The sequence below is a fragment of the Arvicola amphibius genome, chromosome 12, assembly GCF_903992535.2.
Source record: "Arvicola amphibius chromosome 12, mArvAmp1.2, whole genome shotgun sequence".
Lineage (NCBI taxonomy): Eukaryota > Metazoa > Chordata > Mammalia > Rodentia > Cricetidae > Arvicola > Arvicola amphibius.
The window spans coordinates 166,436,833-166,462,336 of NC_052058.2; the positions used below are offsets into that span (position 1 = coordinate 166,436,833).

General features: G+C 39.6%; 1 protein-coding gene across 1 annotated transcript in view; it reads left to right on the forward strand.

Moving 5' to 3' along the window:
* Pgm2l1 (phosphoglucomutase 2 like 1) overlaps positions 1 to 24,480 on the forward strand; it is a 35,362-nt gene extending 10,882 nt beyond the window's left edge. Inside the window, exons 2-14 of the mRNA XM_038313840.1 lie at positions 4,244 to 4,411; positions 5,474 to 5,580; positions 6,359 to 6,443; positions 9,393 to 9,476; positions 14,348 to 14,541; positions 15,876 to 16,065; positions 16,297 to 16,394; positions 17,139 to 17,316; positions 19,184 to 19,277; positions 19,929 to 20,058; positions 20,277 to 20,466; positions 21,458 to 21,591; positions 23,883 to 24,480. Coding sequence (XP_038169768.1) covers positions 4,244 to 4,411; positions 5,474 to 5,580; positions 6,359 to 6,443; positions 9,393 to 9,476; positions 14,348 to 14,541; positions 15,876 to 16,065; positions 16,297 to 16,394; positions 17,139 to 17,316; positions 19,184 to 19,277; positions 19,929 to 20,058; positions 20,277 to 20,466; positions 21,458 to 21,591; positions 23,883 to 23,985 — 1,755 coding nt within the window. The 3' untranslated portion in view covers positions 23,986 to 24,480. The remainder of the gene's footprint in view (positions 1 to 4,243; positions 4,412 to 5,473; positions 5,581 to 6,358; positions 6,444 to 9,392; positions 9,477 to 14,347; positions 14,542 to 15,875; positions 16,066 to 16,296; positions 16,395 to 17,138; positions 17,317 to 19,183; positions 19,278 to 19,928; positions 20,059 to 20,276; positions 20,467 to 21,457; positions 21,592 to 23,882) is intronic.
* The last annotated feature ends 1,024 nt before the right edge of the window (positions 24,481 to 25,504 follow it).

Consider the following 25,504-nt stretch of genomic DNA (forward strand, 5'->3'; position numbering starts at 1 on the left):
TCGGTATAATTAGAGCTAGAAACTCTGAGATAGTGTGTTGCTACTCTTAGATCATTTGCTCTCAGGGTTATAGTTCTAGGCCAGAGACTCTCAACCTGTGAATTGTGACCCCTTGGGCATCACATATCAGATATTTACATTATACCACTAACAAAATTACAGTTATGAAGTAGCAACAAAAATAATTTTATGGCTGGAGGCCACCATAACATGAGGAACTGTATTAAAGGGTTGCAGCATTAGAAAGGTTGAGAACCACTGGCCTTGGCTCCTAAGTAGCCAAGAACCCAACAGTTGGTGCTTTCACCTTGAGCTTAGTGCTTTGGTATTCTCAGTGTCCTAATGTTTATCTCCTTGGCGGTCAGGGCTAGTCACTTCTACAACTTTTCTAGTGTTTGGGTCTTGCAGTTCTCCTCTGGGCTTGACTCTTCACAGTCCTTGACCTTCTGCGGTCTCAGCTCTTAACCGTTTCTTGCCTTCTTAGCTCTTCTGCAGTTAGTCTCAACTCAGTAGTCTTCAGGTATCTCTTAGCTGCTGCTGCTGGGTGTGTGTGGGACTGAGAGCCCAAGAGTTGTCTGCTCTTCCTATTAGAAGCTCAGCCTTGATACAGATCAGAAGTAGGCAGCAGTAGTCAGATGAGGCTTTATTGGAGCCAGAACTGTAGTATCAGCAGGTGAGTGGACAAGAGACATATTTGGGCTGCTCAGAGGAGAGAGAGGATCACTGCTTAATACAGCTATACACACGTGCATGCATTACCTGCCATGGGATGCCTGGGAGGTAATTTATAAAGTGTTTAATGTGGGATTACAGGATTAGAGTCAGCGACCTTAATGGAAGCAGGCATGAATGGTTCCAGAACCGTAGATGAGAACTTACTACACCTCAGCACATAACTAGAGAAAGAGACACTAGGCCAGAAATGACCTTGAATTGCTGATCATTCTGAATGTCTGTATCTTCCATGTGCTTGGGTTGCAGCTGCAGTACTTGGCTTCAGTAGGAAATGCCTTCCTTACAGGCCTCAATTTGTTCCTATTAATAACATTGCAAATATAATATCCAGTGTAGAGTCAGTTAACCAGGCCTGTAAAGAAACAGGTCAACATAAACAGTATCCACAGAAACAAATGTACTATGAACTGACATGTAGAGGTACTTATTGTAAATTATGATATGCAGACTTTAACAGATTGCCAATTCTTAGAGATCAAAAGGAGAAAATTAAAAATTAGGCAGAGAAGTGAAAATAATGCATATCTGCCTGCATCCCACTACTATAATAATGAACTAAACCTCTGAAACTGTGAGCCACCCAATGAAATGTTTTCCTTCATAAGAGTTGCCATGGTCATGGTGTCTCTTCACAGCAACAGAAACAGAAACCCTAACTAAGATATGGATCAAGACTATTTAATATTTGAGCTAATATTTAATATTAAAGATAATATTTTACCCCAAATTCTTGGATAAGCAATATTTCAGATTTTTAAGTTTGGGGGTTTTATAGTTCCTTTGTGAAGTTGTATCTATCAATAGTAGCTGGAGTAATTTACTTTATGTCACATTCTTTGATTTTCTGCATGACTTTGACACTCCTTGGTTAAAAGTTAAGATCTGTGTTCCCTCTCCTAGAACCTAGGTGAGTTTTTGTCATGAGTCTGTCACAGCCCCAGGAACTAACAGGAACAGTGGAAGCAAAGCTGCTTGATTTCCAGGTCTAGACAGGAAAGGTAGGACAGCTGCTACCTGGCTGGCTTTTAGTACACTTGCCCTAGAACCCAGGCTTGTGAGGAAGCCCAGGCTACAAGGAGTGCCTGTCCATGTGACAGCCTACGGAGTCCCAGCCAGCATAGCATCACTGCCAAACACTTGGCAGGCAAGCCTGGAGGTGATTCCAGCAGCCAGATCTTTGAGTCTTTCAACAGAAGCCTCACACTTCTGCCCATAGAAGCTGAAGGACAATAAATGATGATTGGTTTGGGCCTTTCAGTTGGAGTCAGTTATTATCCAGCCATCGTAAATTCATTCTTCCTCCCTAGCACTGCTTTTAAAAACTCTTAAAATTCAATCAAGAAACCATTTTCATCTCCAGATGGAAATGCTATCTTGATTTAATTGCATTTCCTGAGTTACTGTGAAGAGCCAGTCTAGTAGGTAGACAGTGGGGGTGATGTGCTGAGCATGGCTATCACTTCAAACTCAGGAAATCCAATACTGAAATTGTTATGTTTGTACTCCCGGCTTGTTCCCCATCCCCCTCCTTCCCCTTCTTCTTCCCTCCTCCTTTCCTCCTCCTCCAACAATTCAGTTCACTTATCAGATTGGATATTATTTCCATTAGTTCTCTCTCCTCAGTTTACCCTAGCTTAATAACAGGCCATATATGGCTACAACACCCAGGACCTGTGCATAGTCTCCCTTTTGCTTACCTTTCTACTGCACTGCATGTTAAACTTTGTAAAATCCTCAAACTACCAATAGTCTTTTCTATGTGTGGCACACAGTATGTGCTTGATAATTTTTATGGTTAGTTTTAATTATTTTGCTATTTTATGTGTATGGCTGTTTTACCTACATAAATGTCTATGTGCCACAAGCATACCTGGTGTCCAAGAAGGCCAGAAGAGGACACCAGATGCCCTGGAACTGGAGTTACAGATGGTTGTGAGCTGCCATGTGGATGCTGGGAATTGAACCTGGGTCTTCTGCAAGAGCAACCAGTACTCTTAACCGCTGAACCATCTCTCTAGCCCCATTCTTGCTTTTTACACTGGTAGGGATCAAACCTGGGACCTGTGCACTAAGCAAGCACCCTGCAGTGAGCTACTTAAGCCCAGAAGGCTTACATCTTTCCCTACCCAATATTATGCCTAAGTGATAACAAAAGTTGTATTTCAGAACTTAAATTTCTAGTCTTGGTTTAGTTAACATTTTCATTTCTTGGATTTATTTCTTCTGGTAACTTTTTCAAATAAATTTTGTTTCATATGATGAATATAGCCATCTAACTTTTTATCTAAGTCAACTTAATAATGCTAATTTGAGTGAATTTTTTTTAAAGATGGGTAAATTAAGCTTAGAATTATACATGGATTCTTTACATAGGGAAATGCTCCTTAAACATGATTATAATTTGAAGCTAATAAGAAGTCATCTGACTGGATCCCTGCTCTGCTCCAGGACTCTGGAAATGTATCTCCATGCTGGCTGACCCTCAGAAGTAAATGTCAGCGTGTTCACCCTTCAAGTTTTCAGATGGCAGTTTCCTATTTCAACTTCTGTTCAGATGTAAACTTAAAAATTCCTTATTGGTTTATTAACCTGGCATTTGTCGTTCAAGCACAAATCTCTGACTAATGTTTAAGAATAGCATTTAAAGTTTTGTAACTTTAGATGTACTGAATTATGGAAGGATTTTGTGCGTGGGCTCCCTTTAATGAGTAGCGATAGCAGGATTTGGGGTTGTTAATTTTGATACTATGTTCTTTAATATATATTTTTCTCATCTTATGAATGATGCAGTGCATGGTTAAGGTTGTTCCCAAGCTGTTAGGTCTACTACTAGAATATTCTTTAGTAGATTCAAGCTGTATAGGAATTATAAAATAGGCAATATACTAATTACTTTCCTCATTGCTGTGACAAAATACCTGACAAGTAGCAACTTAAGGAAGACTTTTATTTTAGGTTACAGTTTGAGGGGACCATTCATCATGGCAGAGAAGGCATGGAGGCAGGAGAAGGAAGTGTCTGTATTGCACCCACAGTCAGGAAAGCAGAGGTATCCTGACAGAGATGTTCCTTGACATTTTATTCATAGCTCTTAAATTTAAGATTATAAACTGGAAAATAGGGGCACACACCTTTAATCCCAGCACTCAGAAGGCAGAGACAGGCAGATATCTGTGAGTTCAAGGCCAGCCTGGTCTACAGAGTGAGTTTCAGGACAGCTAGGGCTACACAGAGACCCTGTCTCAAAAAAATCAAAAAAGAAAAGAAAAATTAAGATTATAGAAAAGTAGGCATATGTAAATCACCATTAGTAGGGCCTGACTCTTCTGGGAACTCAGTTATTGGAAGAATTTTTAATAAATAGTATATACCATTTAAAAATATATAAATATACATATATATATTAGTATAGTTAATACGAGTCTACATTTTGAGCCCTCAGACAGGCTTAGTATTAGCATATTATATTCCTAATTAGGTCTGCTTTTTTCTTTTTTTTTAAAAACAGAATCCCAAAACGAAAGAGCAGATTGAAAATCTCTTGCGGAATGGGATGAACAAGGAACTGCGTGACCGTCTTTGTTGCCGGATGACTTTTGGGACGGCAGGACTTCGATCTGCCATGGGGGCAGGGTTTTGCTACATTAATGACCTTACAGTAATACAGTCAACGCAGGCAAGTATTACAAACTATTATATATGTACTTTTCTCACTTTGTTATTTTACTTTATAAATAAGGTAGTACCCTTCTTTTAAAAAAGAACTATTTTGTTCAGGAAGGTCCTCTTCTAAGCATATAAAGGGCAGACCAGTTTTGATCTTTTGTTTTGCCCAGGAGTTACATTGGAAAGCATTTTAATCTACAACAGCAGTTTTCAACCCGTGGTTCATCGACCCCTTTGGGGGTCAAACAACCCTTCACAGGGGTCACATATCAGATAACCTGCATATCAGATATTTATAGTACAGTTCATAACAGTAGCAAAATTACAGTCATGAAGTAGCGATGAAAATAATTTTATGGCTGGGGGTTATGCTGGGGGTTGCAGCATCGGGAAGGTTGAGAACCACTGATCTACAAGGTCACAACCCTTCTCCTGAAGAGTTCTTTTGGCTGGGTGTGGTGCACACCTGTAGTTTCAGCCTTCAGGGGAGGGGGAGACTGGAGCTGATGGAACTGTCTGGGTCTGAGGCCAACCTGGGCTACATAGCAAGTTCCAGGCCAGCCAGGACTACAAAGTGAGGTGGTAAAAATTCTGTTCTCTGGAGCCTTGAAATACAAGTCTCCCTGACTCAGAACGTTCTCTCTGGCACACCCCGCTTCCCACACTGACCCTCTTTTCCTGCCTTTCCCCTTTCCCTCATGTGTTATGTATTGTATTGGAGTTGTGGTTACTAAGTTGGCATTTCTGTAGTATTCAATGTGTTTGAAAATCTGAGAAATGATTGTCATCTCACATTTGTGGATTGAGCAGTATTGATCCCACATTAGTAATCATAGCTATAAGTACCAGAGTCTGTTCTGATCTATTAGCAGCACACGAAACATAAAAACAGGAGACTTTTAAGTTGTAAAATGCAGACATGGGGGCTGGGATGCAGCTCAGTGGTAATGCACTTGCCTGTTTGAACCCTCAGCTCATCCTCAGCGTGGAAAGGGGGTGTGGGTGGGCAGGGTGGGGGACACTTACAGTGGAACTTTGTAAGAGGAGTTAATCTTCTGTTTGTTTGCTGCAGGGGATGTACAAATACCTGGAGAGGTGTTTTTCAGACTTCAAGCAGCGAGGCTTTGTTGTTGGGTATGACACTCGGGGTCAAGTAACCAGCAGCTGCAGCAGCCAGAGGTACAGTGTTAATTATTGCAAAGGTCGCATTGGAATAAGGGTAAAATACTTAACTTTTTTCTAGTGACGAGAGTTCTGAAATAAGAGACCTTCATGCAGAAATGTGATCTCACACTAATGCTTGTGTATTTCTGAAGCCTGAGAACAATTTTAGCTGAAATAGAAGAAAAAATGCACTTCAGAGATAAGCTTTAGATTTTATAGAAGTATAAAAATAACCTTAAAACATTGCAAAATCAGTTTCACAGAATGTCAGTTAATACATTTTTGTATAGGTATTGAGTAGGAGTAATTATGAAGTTTCTGTTCTCTTATAATCCTGCCTTAGTATCTTTTTATAAATGGATAGTCTTGGTACTTCTTTAAGGAGGATAATTGTACATATGGAGTTTATTTGCTTCACTGTACTCCAGTCTTGTCAGGGTTTTTATTTTTGTGTATGTATGTCTGGGGATGAAGCTAGGGCCTTGTACACACTAAGCCAGTGTGCTACCACTAAGCAACATCTCTAGCCTCTTAAGCAAACAGACAAACCTTACTTAACAGTTTCCAGTTGGAGCATTAAGCTTGAATAATCAGTGGTGGTAAGAGCAGGTTGGGTGGTCGTGGTGGCACATAAGGGAGGCAGTTTGAGGCGAGGCTAGGCAACAACCAGCTTTGGCTACTGCTGAAGATCTTGTTTCAAAATTCAGAATAATTCCATTATGAGACGTTTGTTATGTGAAAGGTTGGCTCATTAAAATTATGGGAAGGACTAAGTGAAATTTGTTTGTTTTAGGCTTGCTAAACTCACTGCTGCAGTGTTGCTTGCTAAAGATGTTCCTGTTTACCTTTTCTCGAGATACGTTCCTACACCTTTCGTAGTAAGTATGTTGTGATAGTGATTAATCATCTGGCTGCCCTTCTGGGGGTTTCTTAAGACAATCAGGAGTCAAATCTTTGCCATACATATGGTTCTAAGTATTGAATGTCCAATCCAATGAAAGTCCAGCCAAAGGAAGGAAGATGGTTTTTCCTTTGAGCTTGATCTATACAAGCTGCTCATGATGAGATGCTTTTAACCAGAAATTGATTCATCAGGACAATAATGACAGAGAGATTTGAACACACTACTAATAGATTGAGGTGGGTTTTGTGTGCATTTCTGTGTGAGAGCTGAAAAACAGACAGTGACCAGTCACCGACAGACTTTGAAAGACTGATGTGATTGGCCACTGGCCACTGATCTGATGAATTATTATATACACAGTGATTTGGACTAAAGATCCACCAACCACATTACATATCGACGACGTCCTAGTTACTATGTTACAGTTATAACTGATGTTCACGGCCTCACATTTGAACACGTTAGGAGACCGGTGCTATCGACAGAAATGTGGTAGTGGATTGTGAGCATATTGACAGTGCAAAGCAGAGAACCTGAACAGAAATGAAAACAAGAAAAAAAATAAAACTTCGGAGGTAGAACTAAGCCCTACTTTTAGGGAGGGCAATTTGTAAGTTTGATGAATGCATTAGCAAAAAAAAAAAAAGTTAAGATACTGAGCTTGTGCTATCATTATATATTTGTGCAAAAGTAGAGTAAAAATAACGAAATCATAAAAGTATGAGAAAGAACTAAGTACTTAAAATAGTAACAGGACGAAGCTGGCCTAGAGAGATGGCTCCAGATGCCAAGCTTGACAACGTGAGGTCAGTCCCTGGAGCCCACATGGTAGAAGTGGAAAGCCGAGTCCTGCAAGTTGTCCTCTGCCACCACGCATAGGCCATGGCACGAATGCCCCACAACCAAATAAATAAATAAATATAATAAAAAATTTATTAAGAAAACTGTGGAATAAGTGCTAAAGATATAAGACACAGTGTAGTGGTATTTCACTTGTATTTTAATAAATAAAGCTTCCCCGAAGATCAGAAAAGTAAAACAGCCAGCCACTGACTCTTACCTCTACCTCAGTCCAAAATGGCGATTCTGTCTCCAGAAATCTCAGAATGAGACTGAGACTGAGAGCTGTCTCCTCCCATCTTATACTCCTCTCTAGTGCTGGGATTAAGGGCGTGCACCACTACCGCCTGGTTTCTATGACAAGCTAGTGTGGCTACTGGGATTAAAAGGTGTGTGTCATTGCTGCCTGGTCTGTAAGGCTGGCCATTGTGACCGTTTTACTTTTTTGACCTTCAGGCAAGCTTTATTTATTAAAATACAAAATGAAATGCCACTATAACACAAACAAAATGAGTGTGTAATAAATACAATAGGAACAAAGATAATCAGAATTTTTTTAACTGTGTAATTTAAGTAAACGTGCAAATTTAGATGAATTAGCCGATTTCTTGGAATAACAGTTGATACATCAACTTACAAGAAATAGTAAACCTGAATAACTATAATTGTCCAATAAGTTGAATTTGTATTTTTTAAAATATTCTCAAATTTAAAATAACAAGTCTAGACGGTTTTATGTGCAAGCTTTATCAAATCATTAAGAAATGAATATCTATAGATTATTCTGTTGAGATTTTAGAAATTTATTGAGCAACTTAAAGAATTGAAGGAATTGCTTTTTTACTCTAAAGAATATCAATAAAGTTAGCACCAGAGAATAAAAACACTAGACAGGAGCTAGAGCTTCAGCTCGCTGGTAGGGTGTTTGTCTCACGTGCACCCATCAACTCCAGTGGCTGAGTATTCAGAAATGTCAGACTGTATCATCGAGTTGCCAGTTCCCACTCACATCAGTCCCAGTACATTGGTTTTCCTGTCTTACCACAGGTAGATGTGCGGTAGTTGATGAGGACGGTGTTTTTAGAGATCAGTCTCAGAGTCACACCCTTTAGTCACCATGGCTCCAAATCAAAGGTTGTCTTCTGGCTACTAAGTGTAGCCAGAATATCTCTGGTCAGGTGTGAGCTTAAACAGTTTCTGGAGTTGTTTCAAGGAATTAGACTAGCGTGATCCGACCTGAAATGTCTATGCACACCCTTCCCCTCCCCTCGCACCCCTACCTTCCTTCTGTGGTGGTGGAGAGCAGTCAGTATGACGGTGGAAGCTGTAGGGAAGCATCCGAGGAAGAGAAACAGTAGTTACTATAGAGAGAAAGAGAAACACACAGCCTGGGAGAGAGAAGGGTGAGTTGGCCCGTGACATGGAGGCACAGAGTGTACGTGAGGATCTTCACATTAGAAAGCAAAAGACTGGCCGGGCGGAGGTGGCGCACGCCTTTAATCCCAGCACTCGGGAGGCAGAGGCAGGCGGATCTCTGTGAGTTCGAGACCAGCCTGGTCTACAAGACTGAGTTCCAGGACAGGCTCCAAAGCCACAGAGAAACCCTGTCTCGAAAAAAAAAAAAAAAAAAAAAAAAAGCAAAAGACTTGTGTTAGACTTTTAAATCTTCTACCTAATGACTGTGTGATGTCAGGTAAAACTCAGTGAAATGTGATGGAGAGATAGTTGCTAAATTTATTTCCATCTCCAACTATTTATGATTATATTTTCCGTTTATATCTCCATTTCAATAAAGTATCTGTCATATAGTATTTACTAAATATTATTGTATAACAAAAGAATAGGAAATTGTTATACCCATAAGCAAAATGAGATTGTTAGGGAAGACCATTCAAGGTGATAACTGGGTGGTTGTTGAGCTGCATGTATTACCCATCAAACCTGGAGCTGATAAGACCTTAAATTATTGATATCTAAGTATCCTCCTGCATTATTTAACCAAGTAACGTTCATGTAAAATGTATAAATATCTAGCAAATAAAGTGGAATAATGCTGCTCTGGTATATTTTTTTACTTTTCCAGCCATATGCAGTCCAGGAGCTCAAAGCAGTTGCAGGTGTGATGATTACTGCATCTCACAATCGTAAAGAGGACAATGGATATAAGGTAAGCCTTGGACGCCTAATCTTTGCCTATTTTATATGTTTTATTTTATTTGAATAATATGTGCTTGGTATGTTCTCAACACTGAGGAACAAAGCCAGGCATTGAAAACAGATTGAGAACTCTGGCCCTCCCAGAATGTATACCTGCAGTGGTGTTTATTGGTTCCCAGAGTGTGCATGTTACAATGGCCTCTTCATTGGGGCTTTACTTCTGTTTTCTTTGATTTCTCCATCCTTTCCCAATATATCCCCTCTATAATTTCAGAAATCGTCATGTTGTGTATCAAGAATACGAAGAATGAATGCTGAGAGTCAGGGAAATAGTACCTTGACCTCACTGTCCCCACCCTCTGATCTGCCCAGGCTTCTCAGTGGCCACAGGGTCCATTTGCTGCATGAGCCCCTCTGACAAGATGACAGTACAGTGACAGAGGTGAACAGCAACTTGAGAGGTGCACACAGAAGATACATAGCCCAGTACTGAGCCGTGTTTCAGGCTTCTTGGAGATAGACCCATGTTCTTGCATTTTTCTTCTTGAGAGGACTCCAGACGCACTAAGTTCCATTTTAAGTAGGGGAAATATTTAATATGGATTTTAAGATTTGGAGCCTGGTCCATTCTTAGAGTCAGGGAAGAAGCATAATTAATTCAGTTTAGGACATGTAAGTTCCAGGTTCTGTGAGTTAACCAGGTAAGCAGATGTGCTGTGAGCAGTTGGATGTGGAGACCTGTAACTCAAGAAATATGGGCTGAAGTTACAGGACTTAGGGGTACCATATCTGTTAGAATAGGGTTGTTTGGAAGTTCTTGACTTGGATGTACAGCCAAAAGATAAGGTAGAAGGAAAAGTCAAGAACGGATCCTAGGGAATATTAACTTTAAGGGAAATGAATGGAAAGGAAAAAAGATACTAGAGATGGGAGAAAAGCTGGAAGAAGTTAATCCATTAAAGCCTAAAAGACTTAGAGAGTTGCAAGGGTTAGAAGGCAGCTGTCAATAAGAGCAAAGCATCAGATTTCTGTATCCAGGTATAATCTGTTGGGATGTCTGGGAGACATTTCAGAACTAGTGTCTCTTTAACAGAGTTCTTAATTCCCCACCGCTGCCTCAGAGACCCCAAGTTAGTCCTCCCTTGATCTTCCCTTCTCTGTCAATTAGTGTTACCACACACCTAAACAGAAGTGAAAACCTGTTCTTGACTGCTTCCTTTCCCTAATATTTAATCTGCTAACAAATTCACATAAAATTTATGTAAACTGTGTTTACCATCTGCTTAGATCCTCCACTGTTCATTGCCCTCCATCTGAAATGTTGTGGGGTATCCACCAGAGAGGACTGCTTAGACAGGATCTTAACCAACAGAAAGTCTTTATTAGCCAGCCGCTGACCACACTATGTGTTCAGGATCCCAATGTAGCACCAAGCCTTTCTCAGTGTGAGCTTTTTAAGCACAAAAACTATGTTCTGGATTGGCATGCTTCAGGTAACAAGAGCAGTTAGCCAGAAGCAGAACTGCAAAAGCCAAAAAGCAAGGTTAGTGCATTTAGAGACTTTCCCACAACTATGGGTGTTGATGGATTAGGTCTTTGTTTTCATTCTGGCAAGCAGTTCGGTCTTCCTGCTGAGTTTATGGCCTGAGTGTTTCTTCCATCATGGAGCCAGTTATAAAGGTCTGGGGACCCTGTTACACAAACCAGAGTTACTAGCTGATCTCATCTCTGCTTTCATGGTTACCCCACAAACTTTACTTCACAAAACCAGTTAGGTGACCGTTTAAAATATATACATATCCAAATCATGTGTGGTGACCCAAGCCTATAGTTTCATTTGGGGGAGGAGGGTTGCTTGAGCCTAGGAGTTTAAAGCCAGCCACGTGTAACATAGCAAGTTCCTAATCTCAGAACAAACAAAAGGCCAGCAAAAACTTGTTTGGTTGAAGTTCTTCGTTGGCTTCTAATTCTCTGTTAGCGCTCCCAGTTCTGACGTACGAAGCCAGTTCTCTGTCGATGGACATTCTGTTTGGTCCCGACCTTCTGCTTTGTACTTGAGGTGTACCTGTGCCGCTTTTGAGACGGTATAGACTACTAAGAGTTTCAGTTTGGTTCGACACTGACCTCTGCCGCTCAGAAGCTTTGTGATGTGGGGCAGGCTGGTCTACTCTGCTTTAGTTTTATCGAGGATAATTATAGAACCAATATGATATAGCGTGAAGGTGAAGGTCAAAAGTCATAATTCCTACCACAGTGTCTGACTCTGACACGCTCTCAGTAAATGTTAGCTGTTTATTCTCAGTATCAGCAGCTTCTCCGTATAATGTAGCCACTGATGGCTACTAAGCACTTAAAGTATGACTAGGCTGGATTAAGAAGTTAGAAATGCAGAATAGTAGCTGATTTTAATGACTTGGTATGAAAAAAATGTAAAACATTCTAATAATTTTAATTACATTGTATCTTGGAGTTATAATATTTTAATACATTGAGTTATAGAATGTATATTAAAATTCATTTAATATTTTTAATCTGTTTTATTTTCATCTATTTATTTTAAAATTATTTTTTGTTTTTTTTCGAGACAGGGTTTCCCTGTAGTTTCTAGAGCCTGTCCTGGAACTAGCTCTTGTAGACCAGGCTGGCCTCGAACTCAGAGATCCGTCTGCCTCTGCCACCCGAGTGCTTAAAATTTTAATTGTAAGAGGAACATATAATTCACCTCCTGAACCTTTTTTTAACGGGGGGGGGGGTGGGTATTTCCAAAACAGGGTTTCTTTATGTAGCCATGGCTGTCCTGGAACTCGCTGTATAAACCGGGCTGGCTTTGAATTCACAGAGATTCTCCTGCCTCTGCTTCCTGAGTGCTGCTGGGATTAAAAGCATATGTCACCACCGCCCAGCTACTCTGAATCTGTTTGATGTGGCTGCTAGAAAAATTGAAATTACCTCCTTCTTTTCATTTTCCTGTGGGAGAAGTTAAATTTTTATCATAAGATAAAATTTTAAAAGTAAAACTTCTGGTCCAAAGGAATACGCAAAGAGAGCAAGAGCGAGGGTTAGCAGGGGACAGCACTTCGGAGCACTGCTGCTCTTCCAGAGGACCCTGGCTTGTCTCTCAGGAACCACACGCACAACCGTCTGTAACTCTGGTCCCAGGGACTCCAGCGCCCTCTTGTGGCCACCGTGGGTGACAGGCACACAGGTGGTGGGTGTACACAAATATCTCAATTACTGCTTCTATTTTACGAGAGGTTATGGATTTGTTTAAATTGCTTATTTGATCTTGATTTAACTGTGGTGGGTCATATATGTCAAGAAATTCATCCATTTCTTTTGGTTATCCAGTTTGGTGGAATACAGATTTTTTTAAAGTATGTTCTTATTCTCTGAATTTCCTCAGTGTTTGTTTTAAGGTTATCCTTTTCATCTCTAATTTGGATTTTCTCTCTTCGTATTTTGGTTAATTTGGCTAATAGTTTCTCAATCTCGCTGGTCTTTTTTCGTCAAAGAACCAATTCTTCATTTCACCGATGCTTTATACTGTTTTTGTTGTTGTTCTTCTTATTGATTTCAGCCTCAAATCTGACTATTTCTTCCCGTCTACTCTTTGGGTGTTATTTCTTCTTGCTTTGGAGTACTTGGATCTGTCAGTAGGTTGCTAATGTGAAATCTCTCCAGTTCCTTTTGTTTCTGTTTTTTGTGTAGGCACTAGTGCTATGAACTTGCCTCTTAGAACTGCCTTCATTGTGTCCCATAGGTTGGGTATGTTGTGCTTTCATTTTTATTCAGTTCTAAAAAGTTTTAATTTTCTTCTTGATTTTTGTCTTGACCTGATTTTGATTCTTTTGAGTTGATTTCTATGAATTTGTATATTTCCTGTTTCTGTTGTTGATATACGAATTTTTAAATTGAATAATTTGTCACATTTTGACAGCGTTTAATACATAGTATATGCAGTCAAATGTCTTTCATTTAGAACGGAACAGCAAGGATCCATTCCATATCTGTGATAGAATCGGCATAAATATTTTTTAAGCAATGTCCCTTCGAGCTTTGAAACCCTGTGAAGTCTTAGAATTACCTTTTTGATTGCTTTTGTTTTGGGGTGTGTGTAATTATTCTTAGTGCCTATTGATTAAACTACTAGAGAAATTGAAAACTGGTTGAAATGTACTTAACATACTATTTTTATTTTCTGATACATATTTTGATATTATATAAACTCTAATCTACAATGGAGGTGATTTATTCTGTTACATTAAACAATACTGAGTTTAATAGTTTTTGTGGATACTTCATGGTTTTTTTTTTAGTTTTTAAAGATCTATTTATTTTTCAAGTGTGTGAATGTTTTGCCCGCATGTATGTCTGTACTCCGCATGCATGCAGTACTCAATGCAATGCTGTAAGAGGGTGTCAGAGCCCTGAAAACTGAGACTGGAGTTACAGATGGTTCTGAGCCACCTTGTCGGAACCATCCTGGGTTCTCCGCTAGAGGAGCCCCAGTGCTCTTAACTGCTGAGCCATCTTTTCAGCCCCATTTCGTGTTTTTTATATTATCTTTAGAAATAGTTATAAATCTAAAAATATAATTTTATACTAGCATATGCATATATTATAAGGTGGTTATATTAATTCCTCATATTAGCTTGTTACTGCTGTTGATTTGAGATAAGCTATAATACATGATTGTTTTATTGTAATAAGTCTCTGTGAAATCATTACCATCAATGTACTTTAGTGTTAGTAAATTAGCCTAATCCTGATAATTTTATACTTAATTTGATATTCTTCTTCAAAAAGTCAGAGCTCTACTATAGCTAAGAAAGAGCCTACAAGCATCTTAACTAATTATGGCTGTATTTATGTATCACATAGGTGTATTGGGAAACTGGCGCTCAGATCACATCTCCTCATGATAAGGAAATTCTGAAGTGTATAGAAGAGTGTGTGGAACCATGGAATGGTTCCTGGAATGATAATTTAGTGGACACCAGCCCTCTGAAGAAAGATCCTCTCCAGGACATCTGCAAGAGATACATGGAAGATCTGAAAAAGATCTGTTTTTACAGGTATCCAGTGGGACTGTAGGATAACCTTAGAATAGCATATATCCAGGCCTGGTACGGAAATGTCCTAAATGAGCTTGGTATCAGAATCATTAAGTTAAGCTCTCTCTCTCCGCTCTCCCTCTCTCCCCCCTCTTTCCCCTCTTTCCCTCTAACATACTAGGAGATACTTAGGTCATATTGAAAGCATAAAAGAATCAACATGAGGGCCTGCCACTGGCCAAAGACTAGAAAGTCTTCAAAATGAAAAATCCACTTTTTTTTTCTTGTGGTAGAGATTGAACTCTGGGCTTTATACATGCTAGGCAGCACTCTACCACTGATCTGACCTCCCCAAATTCAACTATTAAATGCAGAAAGAAGAGTAGAATTAAAACATCACAATTTTGTGATCTCGATAATGAACCTTAGCAGCCATGCTCAACGCTTATAATAGGCAATAAATTGGTAGGAGCTTGCAGACGGGTGGATGAGGATGACAGAGCACTAATAAACACTAGCTGTGAAGTTGGCATGATGGACCTCCTCTTTGGCTGGGTAGAAAATGCACAGCTTCTGTTCTTGCCAAAAGAATTGGAATTGAATCTCATGTTGCTCCTAGATTAAATGACCCATACATTGTAGAAACAGATCAGAGAAACATACTAATGTAAACAAGGGCTGAGATGTAGCCCAATAGAGAGCTTGCCTTGTGTGAGCAGAGCCTTCCCTGAGTTGAATCCCAGTAACACACAAACTGGACACAGTGACATACACGTATAATCCCAGTGCTTGGGACACTGAGGCAGGAGGATCAGAAGTTAGTGGTCACCCTCAGCTACATGGTGAGTTTGAAGCCAGCTGGAGACATTTACGAGGTTTTGTCTCAAACAGAAAGAGGTGGGAAGGAGGAAAAGGAAAACAAAATGAAAAGGATGTATAATACCAAGATGCATTCTCTGGGAGAAAACAAGCATTGGAAACATACAGAAAGAACATTTACAAATCAAAGACTTGAAAGGCATAGCAACCAGATGTTATGATTTAGACACTTGGAGAAAATGTGAACATGGATATTAAACAACATTAAAAAGTTATTGTTCAGTTTGTTGGATGTGACAATGGGATTATGTTTGTGTTTTTAAATCCTAAAGTATTTTGTACAAAATAATATGTTGTGAAGAAATAAAGCCAGGCTGATTTATAGATGTTGAAACAAAGTGCCAGGTATATATGGGTGTTCTCTTTATGTCTATTTTGAAACTTATTATAAAATTTATTTTATAAATCTTGTTTACTACAGGAAGTGGTTAGTAAATGACGAGTAAGGATATGTGGGTTTTTTTTTTTTTAAACAGGGACTTAAATTCAAAGACCACCTTGAAATTTGTGCATACCTCCTTTCACGGAGTTGGGCATGACTATGTGCAGTTGGCTTTTCAAGTATTCGGTTTTAAGCCTCCAATTCCGGTCCCAGAACAGAAAGATCCAGATCCAGAGTTCTCTACTGTTAAATGCCCAAACCCTGAAGAAGGAGAATCTGTGCTGGTATTGTTTTTAATATTATTCTTAGATTTTCACCCATTGTACTAGATGACACACATGCTTCCCCTGTGCCCTGCCACAAGCACCGGACGGATATGTTTGGAATCTCTGCAGAAAGTGGCCCTCGTTCTGTCCATCCAGACTGCATGCTTTCTGAAATTCATGTCACTGACAGTGCCTACATTGGATTTGGGTTCTTTAGTACAATGTAGCCTTTTTGGATTTCCTGTTTAGGAACTCTCCCTAAGACTGGCAGAGAAAGAAAATGCCCGGATAGTGCTAGCCACAGATCCTGATGCAGACCGACTGGCAGTAGCGGAACTTCAGGAGAAGTAAGTAGTTTGAGCTTCAGCCCTAAAATGGGACTTCCACATCACCTCCTCCTCCCAAGGATCAAGGATTATCCCGGGTATGTAAAGATTCTGAGAGCCAGCTGTGTTTTCAGGACACAGCCGGTCAGCTGCGCATATGAACTCACAACACTGGCAGGGACAGAGACAGGAGGCTCATGGAGTTCATCGCCTAGTCATTCTAGCTGAATTGATGAGCTCCAGGTTCCATGAGAGACCTTGTTGCCAAAAGTAAGGTGGCAAACTGGAGAGATGGCTTAGTGATTAAGAGCACTTGCTTCTCTTTCTGACGTCCTGGGTGTGGTTTCCAACACTCGCATCAGGTGGCTCACAGCTGCCTGTATTCCAGTTCCAGGGGACCCACCACCCTCTTCTGGTCTCCACAGGCATTACATACATACGCACATACAGGCCGACAAGTGTGCACACATGCACATGAATTAAATTAGAACTATATTTAAAAATAAGGTGAAGAGTAATAGAGGAAGTACTCAGTGTTCACTTCTGGCCTCCCTACATACGCACACACATGTACACACAAGTAGGTACACACGTGTTGTACACAACACACCAAAAAGAAGGAATAAATGTTTTGTCATATAATAACTTTCAGGGTTTCCAAGACAAGGGGGGACAGGGTGGGGACACTGATTTAAAGGTCTGAGCTGGAGAGTTTTCTTGAGAAGCTACCGAGGTCTTGACTTTGAAGTTTCATTCTTTCTGCAGTGGTCGCTGGAAAGTTTTCACAGGGAATGAGTTGGCAGCTTTGTTTGGGTGGTGGATGTTTGATTGCTGGAAGAAGAGCAAATTGGACGCTGATGTGAAGAATGTTTACATGCTAGCCACCACTGTCTCTTCTAAAATTCTGAAGGCACTTGCACTAAAAGAAGGATTCCACTTTGAGGTAAGAATGAAGTGGGCATCATTTGAAGTCTGCATGGAACTTCAGCTCCGCACTAAACCGACTTTCATTGATCTCATTCATTATCTAACTGTTTACATTGCTTAAAATGTTTGGTAACTACACACCCGAGCTGAAGTCATCTACTGTGTGAATTTCCAAGGGGACATGTTCTTCCAGACACTACAACAGTGCTTCTTATTCCACGTATGGAGTGTCCGGGGATGTCATGTGAGAACATAGAACATTTTAGACTGGGAAAAATCTGATTTATCAGTGACACAGGCTTCAGAGAATTACAGGTCTCATTGAATCTTTGCTTATACGTATCAAATGCAGAATTATGACTTGTTACCCAAAATGTAGCTCTAAATTGCAAACTAAGATCCAGTGACTCTATATCCAGAAAATTAGTAGTGACTCCACGCTGGATCATTAATTTTTGTGAACCTTGGGCAGGTAGTGACCCTTTTTATATCTACGTGGACTGTCAGTTAAGATGTCTCTGTCATCTTTGCCAGGTATCAGTAAAAGTGGACATTTTTCTTGAATCATCATCAAGCTGTGGATCTTAATACTAATTGGATATGTAAAAGAATATTATGGGCTGGGGAGCTGCTTAGTGAGTAAAGTTTTGCCTTGCTCTCTTGAGGACTGGAATTTAAATCTCCAAAACCCATGTAAAGTTGGATGCAGTATTGCATACATGTAATTCTAATGTCCTATGTTAAGATGAGATGCAGGGATGCTTCTGAAGCCCATAGACACATCACCTGTTGAATGCAGTAGCAAACAATGAAGAGACCCTGTTTTCAGTAAGTTTGGACCAACTCCCAAGGTTGTCCTTTAAAGTCCACTTGTGGACTGGCACACGTATGCTCTCCTTCATGTGAACATGTGTGTGTACATACACACCCATCATTAAAAAACAAAAAAGAGAAAAATGAATATTGTGCTTGTTATGTACAAAAAATTAGAAGATAATAAAATTTTATTCAAGCCTAAGATTCTGAATTATGATGTTAACATTTTCTCCATTTATGGCAAAGAATATATCCTAAACATAAAAGAGAAACTTGATTCTAAAAAGCAATATTATAAATTTGTTTGTTTTTACTGAGGGTAGTGTTGACTTTTCTATTTTTTTTTAAGAGAGTAAAAAAGTGAATTAGGAAACAGAGTAGTGATGGTAAACTCTAGAATCAGTAACCTCTCTCTGTTAACACTAAAACGTCTTTAATGTGGACAGTAGCTTATCAGATGAAAAGCCCTCAATTCTGATTTCAAGAAGGGCTTGGTAAAGGCATCATATATGCTACAGCATTGTGGAACGACACACAGTTCAAGCATGTGGTGTGCTTATGATGCGTCACTAAAAACCTAAAGGCTTTGATTACCTGAGAAGGCTAAATACATCCTCCATGAGTGTTTAAAAGACAGTTTCAGGAAAGCAATATAATTCAACTCTGCCTCCATCCCTCATGTGCAGTCTTGGGAACGGTAATCTCTGAGCCTCTACTATGGCAGCAATGTTTGCGAGCTTTAGAAAGGATGATGTGAAACACCCATTACAGTCCTTGACAAGAAGTGGATGGCTGCAGCATATGTAGATACACACATCTCTGCATTTATATTCCTCATCACATAAACGTACTGTAGTTGATGTAAGTCACTGTTTCTCTGCTGGTGGGTCATCAGTTGTGCCTGTGTGTGGTGGGTGGCTGTGGTAGTTTGTGACTATATATCTACCACTTTATAAACCTCTGTGGACCAAGGACCTGGACAGGAACTCACATTCAGAAATAAGCTCTTTAATGTGTGTTCACTTAATCAGAGTTGCTTAACTGGAGGGGCTTCCTCTACATTTCAGGAAACATTACCAGGCTTTAAGTGGATTGGAAGTAGGATAAAAGACCTCGTAGGACACGGGAAAGAAGTCCTTTTTGCATTTGAAGAGTCTATTGGTATGTAGTAAATACTAATAATCTTTTCTTTTGGTTGAAAACAGTCAAAACTATGGTAATTCTATAGAGAGGAGACATTTACCTCCCAGCTGTAACTGAGATGTGAAAATGCAGAGATGCCTGCCTAGCAGTCTCTTTCAAGTGAACAGTGGCTCATGAGATGAAAGACTCTCAAATCTGATTACAAAGAAGGACTTGATAGAGGCTTTATGTAGGCCGCGGTGTTATGGGAAATTTAAGCATGTGGTGTGCTTACATGGCATTGTTTAAAACCTCAAAGGCTTTGCTTCCCTAAGAAGGCTAAGTCAAATACGTAGGTGCATTTTCCTTCAGAGAAGAACCTAGAGGTCCCTGAGTACTCCGTCACTAGACTCCTATGGAGATAAGTGTTTTATTATTGTCGTCACTGTATTTTGTTGATAATGATAAGTTTTTTGTTTGTTGTTTTTATTTTGAGACAAGATGTTAGCTATTACATCCTGGCCTGGCCTTGAACTCCCAATTAAGCCCCTTGGGTGCTGAGGTGTAGTCATACATTACCACACCTGGCCTGAGACTACACTCTTCAGTGCTGGTCAGCGGGGAAATATAAGACTGTGGTAGTTGTAGGCCGAAGTCTCCCCCTTTTCTAAGACACCGTGTAACCCTCAGGCTTTCTGTGTGGAACCTCAGTGCTGGATAAAGATGGGGTGAGCGCAGCTGTGGTTGTTGCCGAGATGGCCTCTTTCCTGGAAACCAGGAAGGTAACCCTGACAGAGCAGCTGGCCAAAGTTTATGAAAAGTAAGTTCTCGTGTGAATCTCGTGCCAGATATTCCTTGCTTGCCTTTTTGTTTGTTTGTTTGATTTAGTCCTTTTCTTGTTTTGTTTTTGAAGAATAGTTAAGATTTCTTTACTATTAAAATTATCTTTTCTATGAGATATTGTGTTGGCTTATCTTTAACATGTACATGTCCCAAAAGTTACCTCGAATCTGACTTCAGCTTTAAATCTTTGCACAGATACGGTTATCACATGTCCAAAACTTCATATTTCTTGTGTTATGACCCACCTACCATCAAAACTATATTTGAAAGGATTCGCAATTTTGAGTCTCCAGGGGAGTACCCAAAGTTCTGTGGGACCTTTGCTATCTTGCACGTACGAGACATAACCACTGGATATGACAGCAGCCAGCCCAGTAAGAAGTCAGTAAGTACCTTTTCTTCTTTCTGCGGTAGGTTCATACCTCACCATTATTTAAGGCTTACGGCAAGGGCTGATGGTGATAGGGTACTTACCTAGAATGCGTGAGACTTGAGACCTAAGGCAAGTCCTCCTTATGACTCCAGGTCCCATGGGTTTTGTGATAGTGTCTTTGTTGACACCTACTTATGTTATCATTGCATGTGGTAGGTCCACTTCCTCTATGCCTCTCAAAGCTCCTACCTCTGTGGTAGGTGCTCATTGGGTACTTAGGTGTGATAAATTTTTATATTTGTTCTCTTGTTATGATAACTTGGCTTAAGTCTTCATTTATAATATTCAAGATCTTGTACTATTTAAAAGATGTTGTTTTAGTATTCTAATAATGTATTTAACATGTTTGTATCTTACCCAGTTTTAGTATCTTTTATTCTCTGAAGATTATATACATGTGTTTAATATATTTTGATCTTAGACATCCTCACTACCTCCCTCCAAGTCCCTCTGGGATTCACCAACCCATCTCCCTCAGGATTTCATGTTCTCTTTTTAAATCTTTTTTTTTGTTTTGTTTTTTGTTTTTTCGAGACAGGGTTTCTCTGCAGCTTTAGAGCCTGTCCTGGAGCTAGCTCTTGTAGACCAGGCTGGTCTCGAACTCACAGAGATCCGCCTGCCTCTGCCTCTCGAGTGCTGGGATTAAAGGCGTGCGCCACCACCACCCGGCTCTCTTTTTAAATCTTACCAGTTTTCGAACATTCAGTTCTGTAATGATAAGTATGTTTATATTAGTGCACAACAGATTCCCAGAATGTTTTAGCCTTGATAAATTGAAACTGTACTCATTAAACAACTTTCCACCTCCATCTCCCAACTCTTGGCCACCACCAATATACTTTATTTCTATGAATTAGACTACCTTAGATGCTCCATGTAAGTGCAATGTAGTTTATAGTTCTTGAAAATATAGATCAGGTGTAAACTGTTGCCTTTTGCATAGGTACTGCCTGTGAGTAAAAACAGCCAAATGATCACATTTACTTTTCAAAATGGCTGTGTTGCCACTCTTCGAACAAGTGGGACAGAACCAAAGATAAAGTATTATGCAGAGATGTGTGCATCACCTGGCCAGAGGTAAGAACTGACTCTTTTAGATATATACATAAAGGCTTTATTGGTATATAACTTATATACCATAAAATTCACACATACCAGTGTAAATTGAGTAGTTTTTAGTAGTACATCAAGAGCTGTGTAACCATCACTATAATCAACTTCAGAACATTTTCATAACTCCAAAAGGAAGCCTCTGCATGCCCTTCACAGCCCAAGCGATCACTAATCTGCTGTCCTTTTCTATAGATTTACTTACAGCAGACATGGGTTACACTTTTTCTTGTTTTCAATACTTGCACAAAAAGCGGGGGGCACTGGAGAGATGGCTCAGAGGTTAAGAGCACTGACTGCTCTTCCAGAGGTCCTGAGTTCAATTCCCAGCTACCACATGGAGCTCACAACCATCTGTAATGAGGTCTGGTGCCCTCTTCTGGTCTGCAGGCAGAATATAGGTAGAATACTGCATATATAATAATAAATTTTTAAAAAGTTTTAAAAAAAGAGGAAGCTTTTATTTGGGTCATGCTTTTTGAGGTTTCAGCTCTTGGTTGCAGGATCTATTTCTTTGGATGTAAGGCAAGGATGAACATGATGTGAAGGAGGAAGGGATCAATAAAACCTCCAAAAGCACAGCCCAGTGGCCGATTTCCTTCAGGTTCTTTCTACCCCACATAGCACCAATATCTGAAGACAAAGATTTATGATACTATAATACCTGAGTCAGCGAGGCACATTTCAGATTCAACGTATAACAGGACATTTTATATAAATAAATACAGTATGTGGTCCTTAGTGGCTGAAATCATCCTTAGCTCCCAAATATTCCATTGTATGAATATGTACCATGTTCTTAAATCCACTCATCCATGGACATTCAAACTATTTACATCATTTAAGCTGTCACAAGTGAGCATTTTTGGATGAGTTTTGGATGCAATTTCATTTTTCTTGGATATATATGAAGGAGTAGGATTGCTGGGTCCTAAGGTATCTTTTACCTCTTGAGAGACTGCCGGACTCTTTCCAAAAAAAAAAAGACACCCCCCCAAAAAAAACTTTATCATTGAGAATTAAATTTCAAAATTGTAGGGTTTTTTTTTGTTGTTGTTCTTGGAAAGACCCTGAGATTTAGTATAGAGCAATGATCAGTACTTGCTCTGTATATTACCAAATACTTGTTTTCTCTATCTGTCATGGTTTTGCATAATCTGCCCAATTCATTTTCTGAAGATATGAGTTGTCAGTAAACACATCAAACGTTATTTTAAAGTAATAAAAGTATTCCTTTTGATTATGTCATTCATTGACCAGTGGATTTGGGGGAAGGAGATTTTGTTTTTTCATTGTCTTCAGACCATGCCCTTGTACGAACACTGCATTTCCGCTGGAGAAGAAAATGTCCTCTATGTTCAGAGCAAAGTTTATAGTTACCCAGATAAGGTGATTTTAGGCTAAAATGAATAATCATTAAAGTGATAAGGTGATATCACCTAGCTTGTCAGTGGCTGAAAGCAATCACTGGAAGCTGCTCCAGAAAGGTTTTGAGCTGGAGCAGCTCCCATGATGACTCAGAGGGAATTGCTTGTAAGTGTATAGTTTTTGTTTTTGTTTTTGGTTTGGTTTGGTTTGGTTTGGTTTGATTTTTCAAGACAGGGTTTCTCTGTGTAGCAGCCCTGGCTGACCTGGAATTCACTTTCTAGACCAGGCTGGCCTCGAACTCACAGAGATCCCCCTGCCTCTGCCTCCAGAGTGGGACTAAAGGTGTGCACCTCCACCGCCCAGCAAGTGTATAGTTATTTTTTAATAAACATTTTATTATTTTTTCTACTTTCTTTTGAGACAGACTCTCACTGTGTAGCCTTGGCTGGCCTGGAACTGTTTATGTAGACCAGGCTGGCCTCAAACTCACAGAGATCACACGCCTCTGTCTCCCCAGTGTGTGCTGGGACTGCTCTCTGCTACCTGTTGTCCCTGTCGCCTGGATTGAATATCCTTCAGTACCCAGGAAGCCATTCCGTAATAATACTTGGTATTAGCATTCAGAGCTATTCAGTTGCCTAGCCTAGGAGAGTTAATTTATCATAATTAACTCATACTTTATCATGGGTCAGAAGATACCTAGTTTATGGCTATTGTTTTGTATATGAATTTTTTGAGAGAGTCTTGTTTTAGTTTAACTGGGTGAATTTTTTTTTGCTTGCCAATTATTTAACTATTCCATTCGATATATGCCCTTCCTAAAAGTGAAAATAAATAAATGTTAAGGCTATGAAAATAAGAATTTTTAAAGTTCTTTCTTTTCCCCCCAGTGACACTGCCTTACTGGAAGAAGAATTAAAGAAGCTCATTGACGCTCTGATAGAGAATTTTCTTGAGCCTAGTAAGAACGGCCTGATCTGGCGTTCTGTATAGGGCACCTCAGAACATTACGACTTTGCACTGACGTGGAACGAAGAACTCTAGTGAAACTTGTGTTGGAATTCTCTCATCTGCCAAGTTATCTTTCCCCTTCTCTTTCCTTTGTTCAGCTGGCTAAATAGATTATATACATTTGAAATTCTTAAATGACAGCCATTACGTTGAAAGTGTTCAGTGGCCCTCCATTCCTCCTGTATCACACAGTACAAAAGTGAGTTTTCTTATTAAACTGTGGTTAAGCTTAGTTATATGATGTAATTGTGTATAGCATGGTTTAAGAGAAACATTATGTAATATAGGGTTAGTTAAGGAATTATCTCTTTAAGGTGTGTGTGCTGCTGGGGTGTCCACACCCATTGTGGAAAAGCATCATTGTCATGATGTAGGTATTGACTTTCAAGTTAGAAACCCTGCTTGGTGGCACATTCCTGTAATTACAGCCCTCAGGAGGCTGAGGCAGGAGGATCATTAGTTTATGGCCAGCCTAGGTTGCACAGAAAAATTGTCTCAAAAAAAAGTTTATAGTTTTTTTTTTTTTTTAGGTTTTCTGACTTAGGACAGATGTCACATTCTGTGGCTTTGCACCTCTGTCTCAGGTGCCCTTGCTATGGTGTATATTTCCTGTATGTATTTAAGACTGATGTTTACTGAACATAAACAATAGTGGCAGCACTCCCGGTGGCTTTGTTCTTGTCTAATTCTTCAGTGCGTTCTCAGGGTACGGTGTGAATGAAACAGTGTTCCTGCATTGGATATAATTACATCAGTCCATTTTCTGATGGTTAAGGGAAATCTTCCCAACTGTATAGGTGCTTCCTATATAGAAAGCAGGTTTGTTGGCTCTAAAAATGGTTGTAGAAAAAAAGATCGTAATAAAATCTGGCTCAAGGTAACTATAGTTGAGTTTTCGTGCAAGGATACAGTTATCATAGCTTGTATGTGGAAAAAAAAACCTACTGTGGTATGAATTTGGCATTTGACAGTCTTATTGAATTACATTTTTATAATAAGTAGATGTATTCTTTTATCTGAAAAGTAATGCTAATCTTACCAAGAAATGGAACATCAAGACAAAAGTATTTTCTGCCACCTTGATTCAATACCCAGTCTCATTTGATCTCAGAAGCTATACAAGGCTAAGCATGGTTGGTGCTTGGGTGGGAAATTTAGGTATTACGAAACACTGGAAGTTCTGTTTAAGACTAAGGTCAATTTATTTTAGTGTGTTGCTGGCTTTGGAATTTCTGATACTATAAATACCCTTCGTTTTCCATGAGAAAACAGTTTTCAGGAGAGTCATTTGTGGTTGAGTCTCTAGCACTCTGAAAAGCCCTAATAGAGAAATATTGTCTAAGCTTTCCGAATTGTGTATCTCCTTAAATAGTTTACAGAATACATGCTATAGTTAGGGTAACAGTAACAAGGCCTTGGGGTGTAATCGCTTAAACAAAGTTGCCTATATGATACAGCACTGATACTAATTTATTTCCTAAAAATAGTAATATATTGCCTA